Source organism: Drosophila arizonae, chromosome 4 (assembly GCF_054131065.1).
Source record: "Drosophila arizonae isolate 15081-1271.41 chromosome 4, UAZ_ARI_1.0, whole genome shotgun sequence".
NCBI classification, from domain to species: domain Eukaryota; kingdom Metazoa; phylum Arthropoda; class Insecta; order Diptera; family Drosophilidae; genus Drosophila; species Drosophila arizonae.
The window spans coordinates 17,748,115-17,765,299 of record NC_142924.1 but is presented as its reverse complement, the minus strand read 5'-3'; the positions used below and the strand labels follow the sequence as shown (position 1 = coordinate 17,765,299).

The following is a 17,185-nucleotide window of genomic DNA, read 5'->3' as shown; positions in this document are numbered from 1 at the left end:
TCCTTTAATTTATATATTTTTGTATATAATTTCTGTTGCTTACCTTTTGAACAGACCTCGCATATGTTTATATGTCTATTGGTCATATGTAAACAATTAAATTTTGCCGGCTTGCACTGTTTGTTTGGCTACACCTTTCGTCATTTTGCAACGCGAAGTGCATTCGATAGGTAGTTGGGTAGGTGAGCTAGCAAGAGAGCAAAGACATCGAGTACACTAATATATATAGAACGAATTATGGCGCAGACATTTGGCAATCCAGCGGGCAGCAGGCAAGGTGGCTTTGCTGCCATTTACAGTTCAGCCGGCTCCAGCTCCAGCGTTTCCGGCTTCAGTCGCTCGGAATTCACGTCCCTCTGCGATGCTATTGGTCAGAATATCACAGCGATCAACACCAGCAGCAAGCAGCTGGAGAAGCTGTGGAAACTAACTGGCAAGGCAAAGGATTTGCGTGCGCTGCAAGAGCAGATCCACAACATCAATAGCGAAGCCAATGAGCGGATAGAGAACACCAGTCGGGATGTGAAGCGGCTGCAGGTGGTGTTACGTCACGGCGATCGCCAGCAAAAGCTGCAGCTGGAGCGGATCAGAAATGACTTTCAGCATGTGCTCGAGAAATACTCCGCGCAGCAGAGGCGCAACTCGAAGGCCTCGCGACAGAGCTACAATGCGGCCATTGCCTCTCAGCGAAAGACTGCCAGCTCGGCCGAAACGGAGCTGCTGCAGCAGCAGCGACAGGAACAAGCGGAACTGGAGAGGGAGCACAACCTGCTCGTCGAGCGCCAGCGGCAAGTAGAACAGCTGGAGGCGGACGTAGTCGATGTGAATATCATTATGAAAGAGCTGAGCAGATTGATAGGCGAACAGGGCGACGTGGTGGGTGAGTAGCTTCTTATATTCGAAATCCCTATAGAAAATAGTGGATTTGCTTATTATTATTATGATTATTATTATTATTATTATTATTATTATTATTATTATTATTATTATTATGATTATTATTATTATTACTATTATAATAATAATTATTATTATTATTATTATTACTATTATTATTATTATTATTATTATTTCATTAACAAATTGACATTTATTGTCTAATTCCAAAATAATTCCTTAATAAATTGTGTATAATTCTTGGGAAATACGAGTATCATATTGTATCAATGCAGTCCATTCATATATACATGATTATAGCATATAGTATATCTTATTCGTAGTATTCGTAAAGATAAACATTTCGCATTGCAGATAAAGTGGAAGAACTTGTCGATGAATCAGCCGTTAATGTGGAGCCGGGCCGTGTTGCGCTTGAAATAGCGGTAGTTAGACGCAACACCTCCCGTCGTCGAATATTCATACTACTATTTATTGCTTTGATAGTACTATCAATTATAGCTGGCATTATAGTCTGGAAGCGCATTTAATGCTTTTCTATACAAACACACACACATTCACACACTTGTACCCTAAGAGTGTTCCTAATACATATATAAAGTTTATGCTATAATATATACTTAGACAAAAAAAAGTTAATTAATTCTTTGCAACAATTAAATAAATAAAATGAATATAAAAAAAAAAAGATTATCTAAAGTTTATATGCACATATACATATATTATAATAATATTAGAAATTACGAATCAAGTTTAAACTTGATATATTTTTAATTTTTCTATAATATTATATATATTTAAATAAATCTCAGCTAGGAATTCTGTTATTGTTCTGAAATTTTTGTCCTGTCAAAAATGTTTTTAAAATTGCAAAAAGGATTAATGTGTCGCTAGACGGTGTTTGATTGATTTGTTGCTGGTGCTGCTGCTGTGGGTTGTCTCCCACCAGGCTTAAGGCTAGCAGTGGAATATAAAAGGACACCCACACAGCTGCGAAGTAGCGTTTGTCACACATCCAGACAAAGGATAATGTGCATTACAAAGGCGGAAATCAGACGAGCAAACAACCTTTATAAGTAGTATATTCATTTAAAACATATTTGACCCGCCGGGCTTATATGTGTGTGTGTGTGTGTGTGCCTGGAGCAGCAGCAAACAAATGAAATGAAATGGAAAAAAGAGAAAAATAAAATAAATGTAAAGAATGGAAGAGAAAAAAAAAAAACTATTTGAATATCGACGTGTGGCCATTGTCCACTCTGGATTGGAATGTCCAGTCGGGCCTACCTGCAGCCGCCTCATTGTGTGCGAGGCGCGCATGTAAATTTGTCCAACTGGATGGCAAAGACAAACACTTGAAAACGCGCAAAGGACAAATGGACACGGCTTGCGGCCACCTGCGGCATTTATTATTATTATATATACATATATTTTATACATATATATATATATATATATAAACTTTTCTTTTTTTGCATACAATCGTTTCTGTGTGTGAATTTTGATTTATGCAAACAAAAGACATTTATATGCAGATTTTTTTGTATTTTATTTAAAATTTTTGAGGCAGCTTTTACTTTTGCGAATGTTCGACAGGCTAAATAAGCTGTCAGCTGTTGGCCATAATCAAGGCAAAAGCAGACCAAATTCGCTGCTTGGAGAGGATTGTAGTTGTAGAGCGTCTGTTGAACAATTTTTGATTGGAGTTATGTGAAGAGCTGTCGCTATCAACTGATTGAGATTATGTATTTATAGATTAATGAGGTTACTCTTAAAAAAAAAAAAAAAAAAAAAAAAAAAACAAAAATAATAATAATAGCAATATATATATTTTTATTTATTTATTTATATATATACTATGTATACTATTGTGTTGCTGCTAAAGCTGCTCAAAAAATGTACTCCATACATAACAAAATAATCGAAACATTATTCATACTACATAATAAAGCTAGGCACCAGGTTACAATTGCTCCTATTGTGAAGCAAACTCTAGAATGTTACAAAAATAAAAAAATTGAGGATTTCTTTTTAATTTGATAGCAATTTAATAAATAATAATATATATAGCGATTTAATTTTAAATATATTTGTAAAAAAAAAACATATAATCTGTTATATTAAATATTTTTTAAATGGCAATTTTCAAATTGGTTTCTGCTTAAAATGAATTATTTAATTAAATTTTGTTGTCCAAGATTTATATAAAATATTTGGTATATATTAATCATTTAATTACCTTTTGTTGCTTACGATTTATTGCTCTTTCTTAAGTCCAGTTTCTGGAATAGTCGTATATAAAATAAAGAGTTGGCTAGAAACGGAACGGCTTAAATGGAATGGAATTTAAAAGAGACGCATGTAATAGAAAAATTTAGAATTGAAAATGTAGAAAAGAGGCTTACAAACATTTCAACATATTGTTGAATGGAGTTGAGTAATTTTATACAATATTCTATATATTAATATATATATTGTGTTCAGTCTAGCTCTGTCTGGTTAATTTAGACTCGCTCATCTGTCCCACCTTAGTCGTATTAACTTTTTATATATTTTATTTACATTATTAAGAACTGCTCAGCTGTGTTTTACTTATCACTTCTCACTTATCAGATACCTATGCACATTAATTTTTATGACTTTTTGGTTGAGCTGAAAATTTACGCTTATTCCATTTTAATATCCCCGAACATTGTACCTTTTTGTGAAAGGTATTTAAATGCTAAGCGTAGCCTTTATAACATTTTTTTAATACTTATATGTTTTATGTAGCGCAACGGCGTTGATATCAAATTGTATCTACAACTTCAATTTAATTATAAGCCACGCACACGGCTCATCAAATTTGCTGGCTGGAGCAACCGTTGCAGGTGCAAATGCAGAACAGTTCGGCGAGACAGTTCGAGACAGTCGAGACAGTCGAGGCAGTCGAGACAGACGCCAGCTAGTCGACGTCAGTCCTGGGCAGCGGCTCCCAGCTCACACAGTTTCGGTTCCACATTATTATTATCCACGCTTTGGTCCGGCTCGGCTCGCTCTCATTCCCGTTCTCTTTGCCGTTCCCGTTCCCGTTCCCGTTCCCACTCCTGTTCTCACTTATTGAACCGGCCGGTCGGGCCGAGCAATTCATTTGCAAAGCGTATCCAAAAATGTTGATGGGATTATTATATGTTGTTCTTGAATGTTCAACTGCAGGTGGAATCTCTATATGCCTTTATATCTCTCTCTCCTCCCTCCCTCTCTCTCTCTCTGTGCAGGTCTCTATCTTTTTAATGTCGTGGATTGCTTTGTGTTTTGCTTAAAGCATTAATTTATGTATTAAAAGTTAGAAATCCGTGTGGACAGGTGAATTTTGTTTTGTATTTTGTTTCTTCGTCTTACTTATATCTGGTTTAGTCTTGCTACAAATATATAATTTCGTACCGGCCAGTGAAATTGTTGATTATGTATGGAGATGATAATTTTAAGGACAGGTGAGGCAAGCTCAATGGAAATTACACCTGGGAATTCTTTGATGCGGGAATGTGGGAAACATAATAAGAAAATATTCTTGGCATTACATTTATACAATTTTTGATAATTATAAGAATGGGAGATCTTGGTTAATTTATGTTTTGAAATGCAAGCGAAATATTTAGAGTTGACTAAACATGTTTGGTTAGAGAACCGAACTTGCAGAGGCAAGTGGTTAATAAACTGGGTCAGATATTATCTGCTTTCTGTACCAAGCGATTCATAATTAAGTTTATAGTTTTTTAAGAACAGTCATGCTAGGCTTAATATGAAATTCTTGATGCAATTAATTAATAAAGAAAAAAAATTGATACTCTTACTCTAAATACAAATATATATTTTTTATTTTTAAAAATGTATGAATATTAAAAAAATAAAAATTATAAAATCATACAGATAAAAATATGGAGTTTGTATATAATAATATATATATATATTTAAAAAATTTTATATATTAAAAAAATGGAAATAATCATTTAAAAAATAATATTTTTGGTTAAGGTTAAAGAAATAATAATATATAAAAATATTCTCATACTGACTACAACATATTTTGTATAAATATTATTCCATTTTGATCGCTATTGATAGGAAGATGAGCCATTTTTCCGCTCCATACATAATATGATTTATAAGCATAATCAACCTTTGGTCTTCCCCTTTTTCATCATTTCATACCAAGAGTTAGTTTCTCAATTCGAAAATTTTTATTTAGCTTTCAATCAGATAATTTTTGATTTCGACTTGTTAAAATCAGGAAACTAGTTAGTCATGATATATATGTTAAGGAGCGAAGATGCGTTGCCTACTTCCGCCGGCTGCACATATAAAACTAAAATCGGAAACAAAAAGTAAAAAAAATGAAAAAAAATCTGCTGGAAAAAGCGCGCACCGGATGTAAATGGAGCCCAGCTGCATGCCAAAATGCAATTGTCATCAATACGACAACAATAACAGCAACAACAACAGCACTGACAGCAGCAAGGACTACAAAGCCAATTCATAAAAACAAAGGCGACCGCCAACAACAAGAACAACCAAAGGCAAAAAGCGAATTTCAATAACGGATGTAAATAAACCGCATGAGATCGATTACCTCCCCAGCGTGCGAGCAGCGGCAGGACGCGCTGGGCTTGCCTCTCACCTGCCTGTCGCCAGGATAACAGATGCGCACGGCGCACAGGTACGGCACATAGCATACAGCATTTTTATCTGGCATGCAAAATATCAGTTAACTGCATAAACAGTGCGACGCGAATGAGCAACAGAAAAACATTTAAGCACGCATTTAGCAGAATGCGTGGGTTATCCAGTATGATTGACTATTGCAATACCCTGTAGTTTAGTACAGTGTATTATGAGAACTGAAGAAGAAATAATTAAAAGGCTCATTGTAATATAATATAACTTTATAAAATGAAAAATTGTTAATAATTTTTTATAGTTTAAACTAGTTTTTTATATTATAAATAATTAATAGCGACTTTCACTAAATCATTGCAAGAAATTTTAAAATTTTAATATGTTCTAAAATATAAATTATTAAATTTTATTAAAATTTTCCTGTTACAAAATAATTATTTAACAATTTTATTATATTATAAAAAAAAAAAAAAAATAGATTTTCTATATTACAAACTAATTATTATATAGTTTTTTTTTTATTTTAAGAAATTTGTAATTATATTTAATACATTTTAAAATGTATTTTAATATTTTTACTATATTTAATATATATTTATTTAAAAATTTATTATAATGTCAACATTATACTGTAAAAACTATAATAATAATCTCAAATATATATATAAAAGAAAAATAGCCAACATAGCATACCCCTCTCAAGTCTGCCTTCAACAGGTCATCAACAGCTGTGCTGCTGCCAAAAAAGCAAAAAATGCAAAAAAAAAAAAAATCCCGCCCGTTGCTCGCAAAAAAAGTGCCAAGTTAAAATTTATTTAAGCCACACCAACTTATGCGTAAGACAAAAGCAAAAAAAAAAAAAAAAAAAGGCAGCAGCCGCCGGCGCACTCGTTTAGTTCGACAACAACAACAACAAGAAAAGCTCATTAAGGTATTGCACCTGGTGCATCTTGAGCTGAAATTGAAACTGAAAACTGGTCCTGGATGCGTCCGAGTCTGCGTCTGCATCTGCATCTGCGCCTGCTTGGAAATGGAGCTCGGGGGCGATATTACGGACCATATTATAAGATAAAACGTCCGGGCAAAGGCTGTTCATCAATAAATGTGTTGATATTATTACGGTAAACATGCTGATGCATTTTAAATTGAATTTAAGATCACTTCACTCTCTCTAATTGGGCTGCCTGGTGCCTGATGACCCAGCGATTTGGCTTATTGAAAACTCATCAAAATCGAATGGGTAAAAGTTTGCACAGCGTTTATTATAATATATAATGCGACTCATTTTATGTGACCCATTTCTTCCTTTTTTTCAGCTGGCCAAACAATTTAAAGGGCGCAATTCCCTGGAACAACAATAATAATAATAATAATACAAAAGTCAGCGCTCATCGTAAACGTATTAACTCGGAAAGGTGCCAGCCAAGGTGAGAATGCCGACAAAGAAGCCAAAGAATCCTCAACGAACGCCTACAGATGCACAATGCCTCAATAGAAAACAGTTGCATACAAAGCCAGGCACTGTAACACATTAATCATGTAGCTGGAATAACCCAGATATATGTGTGTACATATATACATATATATTTTCGTATATATATGCGACCATGGTCACAATTGTCTCCGAGGCTTTAATAAAGCAAGCGAATGCGAATGTTTTATGGCCTGCAGCTGAAACTCAAATACGGCACATATATCCTTGCCTCTATCCAGCATCTGTAAACTGCTTGCGGTCAAGATTGGGAAACAATGGTCGCTCGAGCGTCCAGCGTCCAGCGTCCAGCGTTGAGGGTCGAGGCCAAAAGTCATTTGAGTTGCGTTAAAGAAAAATTACACGACGTTTTGTGGAGCAATTACCAGGTGTAAAAATGCTCAAGGGCGTGGACTAATTGTTCGACTCGGTTCAACTTGCCAAATGCCAGAGCACACATACCTCTCGCTCTCTCGCTCTCTACCTCCCTCTCTCTCTCTCTCTCTGTGGCTCTGCCACTCTGCATTGAGCTGGACATAGTTTCGCACTGGGTTCCTCGTAATCAAATGCAGCGACTCAGCCAACGTGCGCTGTAATTTTGTGCCTGCTTTGTTCGTCGCCGTTGCCCAATTGTTTGGGCGCTGCCTTTGTCGGAACTTTTATTGAAAAGCCTCGTCTATTGCTATTGAGCAGTTTTATTCCCAAATCCCTGGCCCTGGCCCTGTGCCTGGTCCGACTGCGGCTCTTGGCTATTGTCATTTGTGCGGCGCTACTGAAGCGTTATTAATGTTGGTCGATCTGGTCGCTGCATTGGCCAAAAACGAGGCTGCAACTACTGTGCCGCTTGATTTGTACGAATCGCAATAATTTGACAGCTGGAAATTCGTGGAAACTGAAGAGAGGGAGAGCGTGAGATATATTCTTGGCCCGTCAGGTAAGCAAAGGCAGGAATATTCTAATATTAAAAGAATTAAAGTATATATTAAAATTAATTTGAAATGTAATTCAAGCTTAATATATTGATTTTAAAATATTAAATATAAAAAAGAAAAAACAAAAAATAAAAATATAAAAAATTGAAATATATTTATATTAAAGTATAAAATAAAACAATAAAATAAATATAAAAAAAAAAACAAAAATATAAAAATAAAATATTGAAATATTTTTATATTAAAGTATAAAATAAAACAGAAATATAAATTGAAAATTTTTTTTTCTTTTTTAAATATAAATAAAAAATACATATAAATGAAATATATTTATTAAAAAAATAAAATATATAATTTAATATATAAAATATAGAACCTAAAGTATTAAAGTCAATATAAAATGTAGAGCATAAAATATAAAATGAATATATGAAAAATAAATAAATATAAATTAAATTAAACTATAATCTATAATATATCATATAATTGATCATATATAATTTGATGAAATTTCTTTGAACATTATAAATGATTATTTATTTTGCATATACTTATATATGTATTTGAGACCATTTTTAATAATATTTAATATTTATAAATATTATAATATTGAGCTGAGTTCCTAAGGATAGTAGAGTCTAAATTATATATACAGGTTAACACCATGATCCAACCCCGCCGACCACGGTGGACTTTGCTTATATTTATATAAATAACAAGAGCATATATTTGCTATATTTTCTGAATTACTTGTTTGACTGATTTAATTTAACTGGCTCCCCAAATTAGTTTCTGTACATATATGAATTATTTAAATTTCCCTGTCTCTTATATCACATGTATATGTTCAGCTATATCGTATAAAGTTCTAAGATTTATGTCAATATATTCTTTCTTCCAACACATTTCTATATGTCTGCATTTAATAGTTTTCTACAGAATATATCCACGTCTCGCACTTTCATCAAAAAGTCCGTCTCCGTCCTCCGTGTCTTACTCTTGCTGACTCTACCTTTGTCATCTATTAACGTTGGCAACGATTTCAGGGCTTAGGCTCGTTCGCCTGCATGCACTCAATCTACCTTTTTTTTGGCCTTTGACAATATGGACGAATCGTTCGTTTATAATCGGTTTTTGCTTCGCATAAACTTATCGGGAATCCATCTAAAATTTGCACATGTCAAAAAAGAGAGTGAGTGAAAGAGGGAGAGCGAGATAGACGAAGAGAGATTGCTTTATGCATTGCAAATGCAAAACACTTAACTGGGCCCAGACCACCGACTATTAGGGCCAACCGCTATCTATGGGCCATCTATCGGCAGTCAGGCAGCTGGGCGGCTCGGCTATGAGCCATTTCCGAGACTAAGTGTTGGGTTGTTCCTGTGCTGCTGCGAGCCACCACTTCCACTTCCTTGGCATTGTGGTTGGCCCAGCCATGTATTCGATATCGCTTTTTTCTACTTCTTCTTCTTCTTCATCTTGTTCAGTTTGTATTTATTTTGGCAAAGCGTCTCATATGACATAGCTGCTGTGCAGAGGAAGTAGGTGTAGATGTTGTGGTTGATTCAGGCTGCCTGCCATATAAATATATATATATATGTATATGTGTATGTGTATATGTGGTATACCTGTCCTTTTGGGAGTGGGAGTTTAGGGATGCTGCTGCTGCGCTGCCTCGACTCCTGCTGCTGATGTAAGCTGATACGAGCGCGCAATTTTGGCATTAGTCTAAAATGCGGTCTGGCATTTAATTTCTATTTGAGCATTGCATTGAAATTTGAGAGCTTACCACAGGTGTGCAGCGCTCCTAACTGGGGGAATACGCGCTGGAACTGAACTGTGGGAGACTGGGACTTGGGACAAACATAGCTGCAGGTTTCTCTTTGCATTTGGCCACGCTATTCACTTATGTGTATTTAACGTTAGTCCATCGCTTTATATATGGATTTTATATTGCCTTTGAGAATTTCTGCTCAAATTGTGCGTGCCGCTCAGCAGTTGACATGTCAGGGCTGGGCTGAGCTGAGCTGGGCGGGGCAGTGCTGCCCTGTGACCTACCTGTGCGCCACTTGTGCTCTTGGCGCTCCTTAAAATGTCAAATGGCCGTGCCTTCCGTCCCCCTCCGTCCGCCAGCGGGAACGTCACATGTGCCGGCGCTTGCTGCTAATGGAAATTGTGTGGCAAGCAACTGACGCACGACGACGACGACGGCGACGACGACGGCGAAGACTTCCTGCCGTGTAACTGGAAATTTATGTTAAAAAGCTGTTACCTCCACTTGGGTGATGGAAGGGAGGCATATCTGTGGGTGGAGCACGTGGGTGTTATATGTATATCAGACATTTTGGAGGCCTTTTGCCTTTTGGTTATTTGTGTGAAAAACAAATTTCTGTTATTCTACTCAAGCAACATGCAATTTTCACACAGTTTCCGTTTTGCGGCTAAGGGTATAATTACTATATGAACATGACTGTGACTTCAAAGGCTTATTTCGATGTGGGCCATTAATAGTATATTACCAATGGGAATTGGTGGCATTACAGCTTAATAAACCTTTTAGTATATTTGATTGAGATTCATTTTGGCTTGCAAATATCTCAGCATGCCAATGGAAATTGGCTGTATGATTTAGGATTTTAGTTAAGTTGTTGAAAAAAAAAAGTAATAATAATAATGAAAACAAATTAAAATTGGGAATTGGTTTTTTCTACTTAATGTTTTTGCCTTTTTCGTGAGGCATTAAATAATAATTCAATTCGTTTTTTCTGCATATTTATATGTCTCTGTGTTATATTATTAGCTCCAGTTTTGCACATTGTTATTTTATACAGAAAAATATATACTATTATGAGAATATACGATAATAAATAAATTGTGCAATATATTATCATAATAGGATGTACTTTTTTTTTTTTTTTTTTTAATAATTATAATAATTAAAATTAACACTAGCTACCAATATTACTGTCTTCTAATAATATAACACATTATATTAATATGAATAGGATTTCTATTTATTTGTTTCAAACTAAAAATAAAAAATAAAAAAAAAAATTAACATTAAAACAAAAATCATTTTGAATTATAGAGCTTTACACATTCATTCATCTCAAGTAAACTAATAAAGTATTCCAAAACTTTTATCGTTTTATCCTTATAGTAATAACGGTATGTATAACCTATATATATATATATATATATATATATATATATATATATATATATATATATATATATATATATATATATATATATAAATATAAATATATATAAATATATATACATTTTTTTTTAAAATAATTTTTCACTCGCATTTTCATCCTTTTTAGACTAACGACTGTGTACAACATAAATAAATGCTCGTCATAATTAACTAACAATTATTTAAAGTGCATCAACGTTTCGTTATGTTTCTTTTTTTCCAGTTTTTGTTTGCCTTGGCATATCCTAGTTGAGTTTGCTCTGTGTGGGTCCTTTTCAGCTTTGGCCTGCGGCACGTGGCATGTTTTCTGCTTCAAGTTCACACTTAACAAACAACTGTACTGAATGCTAAGGCTGCCCTTTGGCCTATGGGTTATGTATGGGTTGGCTGTTTGCGTTTTGTCTGTGGCTCTAGTTTCCATCGCATAATTTTTCACTTGTATCCTTTTGTGTATGTCTTCCTTGGTGCTGCACACATGCAAAGCTTTGGGGCTTTTTATAATTTTATGTGGCCTTTTTTCTCTCTACTTGGCGACTGTGTGTGTGTGTGTGTGCGACTGTTGATAAATTTGCTTAGATTATTATCCTGGTGCGGTTTGCTTTCTGGTGTTATCTTTGGACGTAATTAGTCTCGAGCTTGTTTGCGCCGCATTTACACAAAATGCTTTTTAGGGCGCCACGCACGCACAGGATGAGAGCACAGAAAACGTCTGATAATATACAATATAGCTGAGAATACATTTGTTCTTGTTGGACTTGGACGGCAGGCGACTGTCGGTAGTCGAGCATGTTGTGGTTGCTCAGCAAATTGGTTTGTTTACTAGATCTAAACCTGGCCAAGACAGAGCTGTAAATGCAAAACATTAAACTAGTTATCGAAACGTTAATGGTAAAAGTTTATGAAGACGATAAGAGATTTGTTCTGAGTAATCTTCAATTTTAAATCCAACTAGATTATGTAAATGACAAAGGCGTTTCAGCAAATAGAGTTGTTATTATGGAAGTCCACCTACAAACATTTCCGCTCTTTCTTGAGAACTCTCTTTTGACAAAGAGCCTGTCGATCACTGTGAAACCGAAATTCCATTCATACTTGCAAATATTTGCACTGTTGCCCTCGGGCATAACAACTAAATCTTCGCCTGGGCCTGGTAAACATGTTGCAACATGCGTTAAGACGCTTAGGTCCAGCTCGTTGTGGCTAAGCCGTGGGATTAAATTGAATCAAGGAGTTGCCGAAAATGTGCCCTAAGGGCGCACGATGAGATTTTCCTCCATGGGCTCGGGGCGTTTCTTCTGCTACTCTGATCCGTTTTTGCTACTCCTACTAGCTGTGCACCGCATAATTTTGCACTCAATAGTAAATAGAAACCTCAACGCAGTTTTCTATTTTTTTTTTTCGTTTGTTCCTTGCCTTGGCCAGGCCCATCAATCATTTCTTAGCCGCCCGTCAAGGCAACCCAGGCACATTAGCATTTATGAAGTTAGCTCGGTAAATTTTTATTTCTTTTTTATACACAAAATTTTTTTCTCGCTTACTCGGTCTTTTGGGCAACAAAAGGCTCATTCAGCGTACGCCTGGCTGGGTTGACTTTAATATGATTTTCATAATTTCATGCGCTTGTGCATATTTGGAGTCAATTAATGTCAAAGTAGTTTGGAAGCGCTGCAATCGATCAAATTATGAATGCAGTGCTGCTCTGGGGTAGAGAAGCTCGAATTTCTGCAGAGGCAGCAGCAGCAGCAATATAAATATATGTATACCCTATGAATATGAATGATGATGACCTTTTCTCTTGCATTATTATGCAATGAAAACGATGAATTTTGATGGCTGTTGATGTTGGCGATAAGGTGAGGGAGCGCAGGTCTTTTGTGGGAACATAGTGACAACAGCTAATGATTAGACTGTTGCATTGCTCAGCGATTCGATATGCTGCTTCTGCTGCTGCTGCTGCTCATAGAATGGTTAAGATTCTTGGATAAGAGAGTCGAAGCAGCTCAGTCAAATGAAACTAATCGAAAGATGTATGGGAGAAATGTTTATGAGCAACGTTTTTGATGAATGGAAATTGTCTAAGAATGTTAATTAGATTTTCAGGCAAGGTGCAGTGCGATAGTAAAAGACTACTAAATACCCTAATATTGTGACGAGACTTTGCTTTGATAATTATAGTTTATAAGTATTTAAAGAATTATTTTTGAAATATTTTTAAATTTTTTGATTTTTTTAAATGTATAAAATTTATGTTTATATTTATTTAATTAATTAAATGTAGATTTTTTTGCTGCAAAACTGAGTTTCTTTTTAATTTTTAATTGAATATATTAAATATACATTTTCATATATTATATACAATCTAATATTATTATTTTTTTATTTATTGTTTATTTAATATTAATATTTTATAAATATTATATATTATAAATTAATTGCACATGCAATACTTGAAGATAAAAATTGTTGTTAAGTAGCTATTTAATAATAATTGAATTATGATAACATAAGAATATAAATAATTATGTTAAGCAAATAATATGCTAAATATCGAAGGATAAACCCTCCGTGTATTAGAGCAACTTTATGCCATCGCCATTCTTTGTTTAATTTGTCGTTTATCTGTCGCTCTTAAATAATAAATGTTAGTTCAATAATAAAAATTATAATTTATTTGTATTTGCAGCGTGTTGTCCTCATTCCTTTGTGTTTAATATCACGAACAAAAACATTTCATTAACTAAATTAAAATTAAGCAGGATAACCCGCAAACATTTAAATGGATTTTATTGGTATGCCGTGCGAGTGTGTTTTAATATTAAAAGCGGCAGTTAAAATACCATTTCATTTGATGCACTTAATCCAATTGTTGGGGCGTGTAAAAAAGTGCCGCAAAAAATAAAACAGAAAAAAAAAACAAACGTCCACCATATCAGTTTAAATAATAACAATAAAAATAATAATAATAACCGACATGCTAATTAGTTAATTTATAATTTCATATAAACTGCTCATTTGTGAATTCAATTAATGTTTATATGCGCGTGTCAAAGTGGATTATGCTCTAATTTAATAACTGACTAGTGCAATTGTTGAAATGAATGAAAGCAGCCACAGCCCCAGCCACAGCCCTAGCCACAACAAATGCAACAGCTAATGCACTTCATGCTGCACTGATTTACGACAATTGTGGATTGTCAACAGCAACAGGATTTTTGGGTAGAGCTCGACATATGATGTTGTTATGGATACTTTCAAGATACTTTCAACATTTGTTGACACATGTCTGGTAAGCCACATCAGCAGCAGGAGCAGCAGCGGCAGCAGAAGGAGGCGGATTGCCCACACATGTCAGCTGGGAGCCAACTACTTAAAGGAGCTGTCAATTGCCTAGGCTAATGCCCAGGATAATGCATTCTTTTATGTGTAATTTATGCCAGTTGCCGCTCAAGTGGATTCATATAATTCCTAGAGACACGTCCATGCCTGCGCACAGCTGTGGCTGTGTAACCCTAGACGTCGATCGCTGCCCCACTCTCTCGGCTCCTGCCTCACATACATGCTGCAGTGGGCTGTTCCTGTCGGCCACGCCAAATGCCAAGTTAATCATACTGTTGACTGCAACTGCAACTAATTACAAATCAATTTGTAGCAGCCCCAAATGCAAACCAAAGCAAGGCAAACCAATTCCCCACAGGAAATGAGTGCGGCAGCCAGCCACAGCAAAAGCCACAGCCACAGCCACAGCCACCTGCCGTTTTATGTGGTTTGCCTTTTTGACAACTCTATTAAATGTTAGTGTATATATGGTCTGCTATGAACCTCACGCATAATGAAGAGCAGCTAATGAAAACTAGGCCTCATAAATCAGCGAAGCGACTTTGATGTGCTGCAAACTAAAAAACTCATTTAATGAGAGAGAGAGAGAGAGAGAGAGAGAGAGAGAGAGAGAGAGAGAGAGAGAGAGAGAGAGAGAGAGAGAGAGAGACAGAGAGAGAGAGAGAGAGAGATAAAGAGAGGGAGAGGTATTAAGGCAGCGCCCTTGGGAAGTGCAATTTTTATAGACGAGACGTTATCGTCTCACACCTGGCGAGCTTTGTGTGAAGAGTGATTTGCTTGCAACTTTGTATGACTTTGTTGTGAGGGAGGACTGCGTAAGGTGCAGCTCCGTAGGGTGCTCATTTGACCATTGCTGTGGCACCTGATTAGCTAGAAATTACTTCTGCAGGGGTTGTCAAGCCATATGTAAATGGAGACGTACTCATTCCTATTTAGAATTTAATTCTGAAAGTTCCTCTGTCATAGCAGTTTGTAAGAGTATGAGAATTATAAAGAGAATATCCAACATTTTTTAGATTTGATAAGATATTGAAGATAATCAAATTGAAATAAATACTTTTTAAACTTTTATTACTATATATTAAAACTATTCAGAATTTTTTAAAGCAATATTGTGAGTAGCTTTTAAAAATTATAAGCTAGATCGATAAACTTTTTTCTGCATTCTGATCAAATGGAAACTAGACAAACTTTCCCTTCTCCTTCCTTCTATTTAAATACCGTCATACAAGCTACAATATAAATATTTCAAAGTGTAAGTTCTCCTATGGCCTGAGATACAGAAATAAAAATAATAAATAAATAAATAATAATAATATATATAGAAATAATAATATACAGAAATAATAATAAATATATGCAAAAATCAGCTCGATCATATCTTAGTTTTATCTTCTGGTTCATTAGATCAACATATCTAAGTTAATCAATATCAAGGTTAAATTAAAATAATTAAAATATATAATAAATAAATATAAAAATAAATAAATATTACAAAATAAATACTTTAAGTATTTTATAATATTAAAAAATTCTTTAAAAATTATTTTTTTAAACAGTAATTTTCTATACTTGGTGGTATTCTATTATACATGGTTAGTAAATAAGTATATAAAATAAATTTATTATGTAAGATAAACTTCAATGCTCATCGCTCTCAAAATAGCTTCCTCTGCTTTCAGCCGAGTGGAATTTTGGTGGCTTTATTAGCACTTATGTAGGTCTTAGAAATCCGTTTCTTCGCATTACGACGCAAATACGTAGTACTTCAGCTTCAGTGCCTGTCCATTGTGCCGCAGAGAACTGAAAGCATTTGTCTTCTAATTATGATTTCAATAGGTTTACTTTTTTGGCAAAATCAAAGAAGGCGTAATTCGCCTCTCACCCGTCCGTCAAAGAGCGAAGAGCGCTGAGAGTCTTAAAAAACAATGCCAAGGTCCCCTTAAGGCGGCAAATCAAATCAAAGAAATAACAAACAGCCCAAATAATAATAATAATAAATAAAGAGAGAAAAGGAGTACGAGAGTAAAATACGTGTATGTGTAGGAACATATGTACGGCATTGTTGACAGGGCTCAGACCACAAACAAAAGGAGTTCACTTCTTCTCTTCACAAAGGGAGCGGAAAAAGCGATCAAAGAGGCGCTGAGCTGCCAAAGAAGTAAGAAGAAGAAGAGCAAAAACAAAAAATATAAATAAAAACTTGTTCTTGAACAAAACGCGAGGCATCAGCACATATCAACGCACAGTACTCACTCTCTGTAAAGAACTGTGTATGTGTATGTGTGTATGTGTGTGTTTTGCGGATTCCGTTTGCGGCCAGCTTAAGACCCTACTCATCACCATCATCTGCTTTTGTTGCCAGGACGATGCGGTGTCTTAAGCGCTTTAAGCGAAATTAAAACATTTCACGCAGCAGGCGAGCGACATTTGTTGGCTGCTTGTTTGTTATGCAAACATTGCCACAGATTTTCGCATTTATTTCAGTAAAATACACTGTGCAAAATTTTGCAAATGCGAAATGTGAAAAGTAAAACATGAAAACGGACTTTACATACAATATAGTATTGTTATAGTTTATTTAATTGTTTGCAGTGAAAATTGAATTTTTGCAGCTATTGCTCAGAGATTGGCTGTAACTAAGCTTAGTGTATAATTGAGTAATGATTATAAGATTATTTTTTATAAAAT

At 34.9% G+C, this 17,185-nt stretch overlaps 1 protein-coding gene and 2 long non-coding RNA genes across 3 annotated transcripts; 2 read left to right on the top strand and 1 right to left on the bottom strand.

Annotated features, from left to right (window-relative positions):
• Nucleotides 1-7: 7 nt before the first annotated feature.
• On the top strand, nt 8-2,707 carry LOC108612369 (syntaxin-12-like). The gene is made up of 2 exons (XM_089469192.1): nt 8-880; nt 1,252-2,707. Exons 1-2 carry the CDS (start codon nt 238-240, stop codon nt 1,425-1,427), a joined length of 819 nt encoding a protein of 272 aa, XP_089325318.1. The 5' UTR covers nt 8-237; the 3' UTR covers nt 1,428-2,707.
• Nucleotides 2,708-4,921: 2,214 nt separating this feature from the next.
• On the top strand, nt 4,922-7,236 carry LOC149269334 (uncharacterized). Its single transcript, XR_016269943.1, has 2 exons — nt 4,922-6,793; nt 6,870-7,236. It is a non-coding gene; the product is annotated as an uncharacterized LOC149269334 (long non-coding RNA).
• Nucleotides 7,237-8,530: 1,294 nt separating this feature from the next.
• On the bottom strand, nt 8,531-10,171 carry LOC149269333 (uncharacterized). The gene is made up of 3 exons (XR_016269787.1): nt 9,746-10,171; nt 9,585-9,684; nt 8,531-9,530 (listed from the first exon to the last, which is right to left on the bottom strand). It is a non-coding gene; the product is annotated as an uncharacterized LOC149269333 (long non-coding RNA).
• Between the last annotated feature and the right edge of the window lie 7,014 nt (nt 10,172-17,185).

Coding starts and splice junctions, on each gene's coding strand:
- LOC108612369 (XM_089469192.1), top strand. CDS start 238: ATGGCGCAGACATTTGGCAATCCAGCGGGCAGCAGGCAAGGTGGCTTT. Junction 881..1,251: donor CGAACAGGGCGACGTGGTGG/GTGAGTAGCTTC, acceptor TTCGCATTGCAG/ATAAAGTGGAAGAACTTGTC.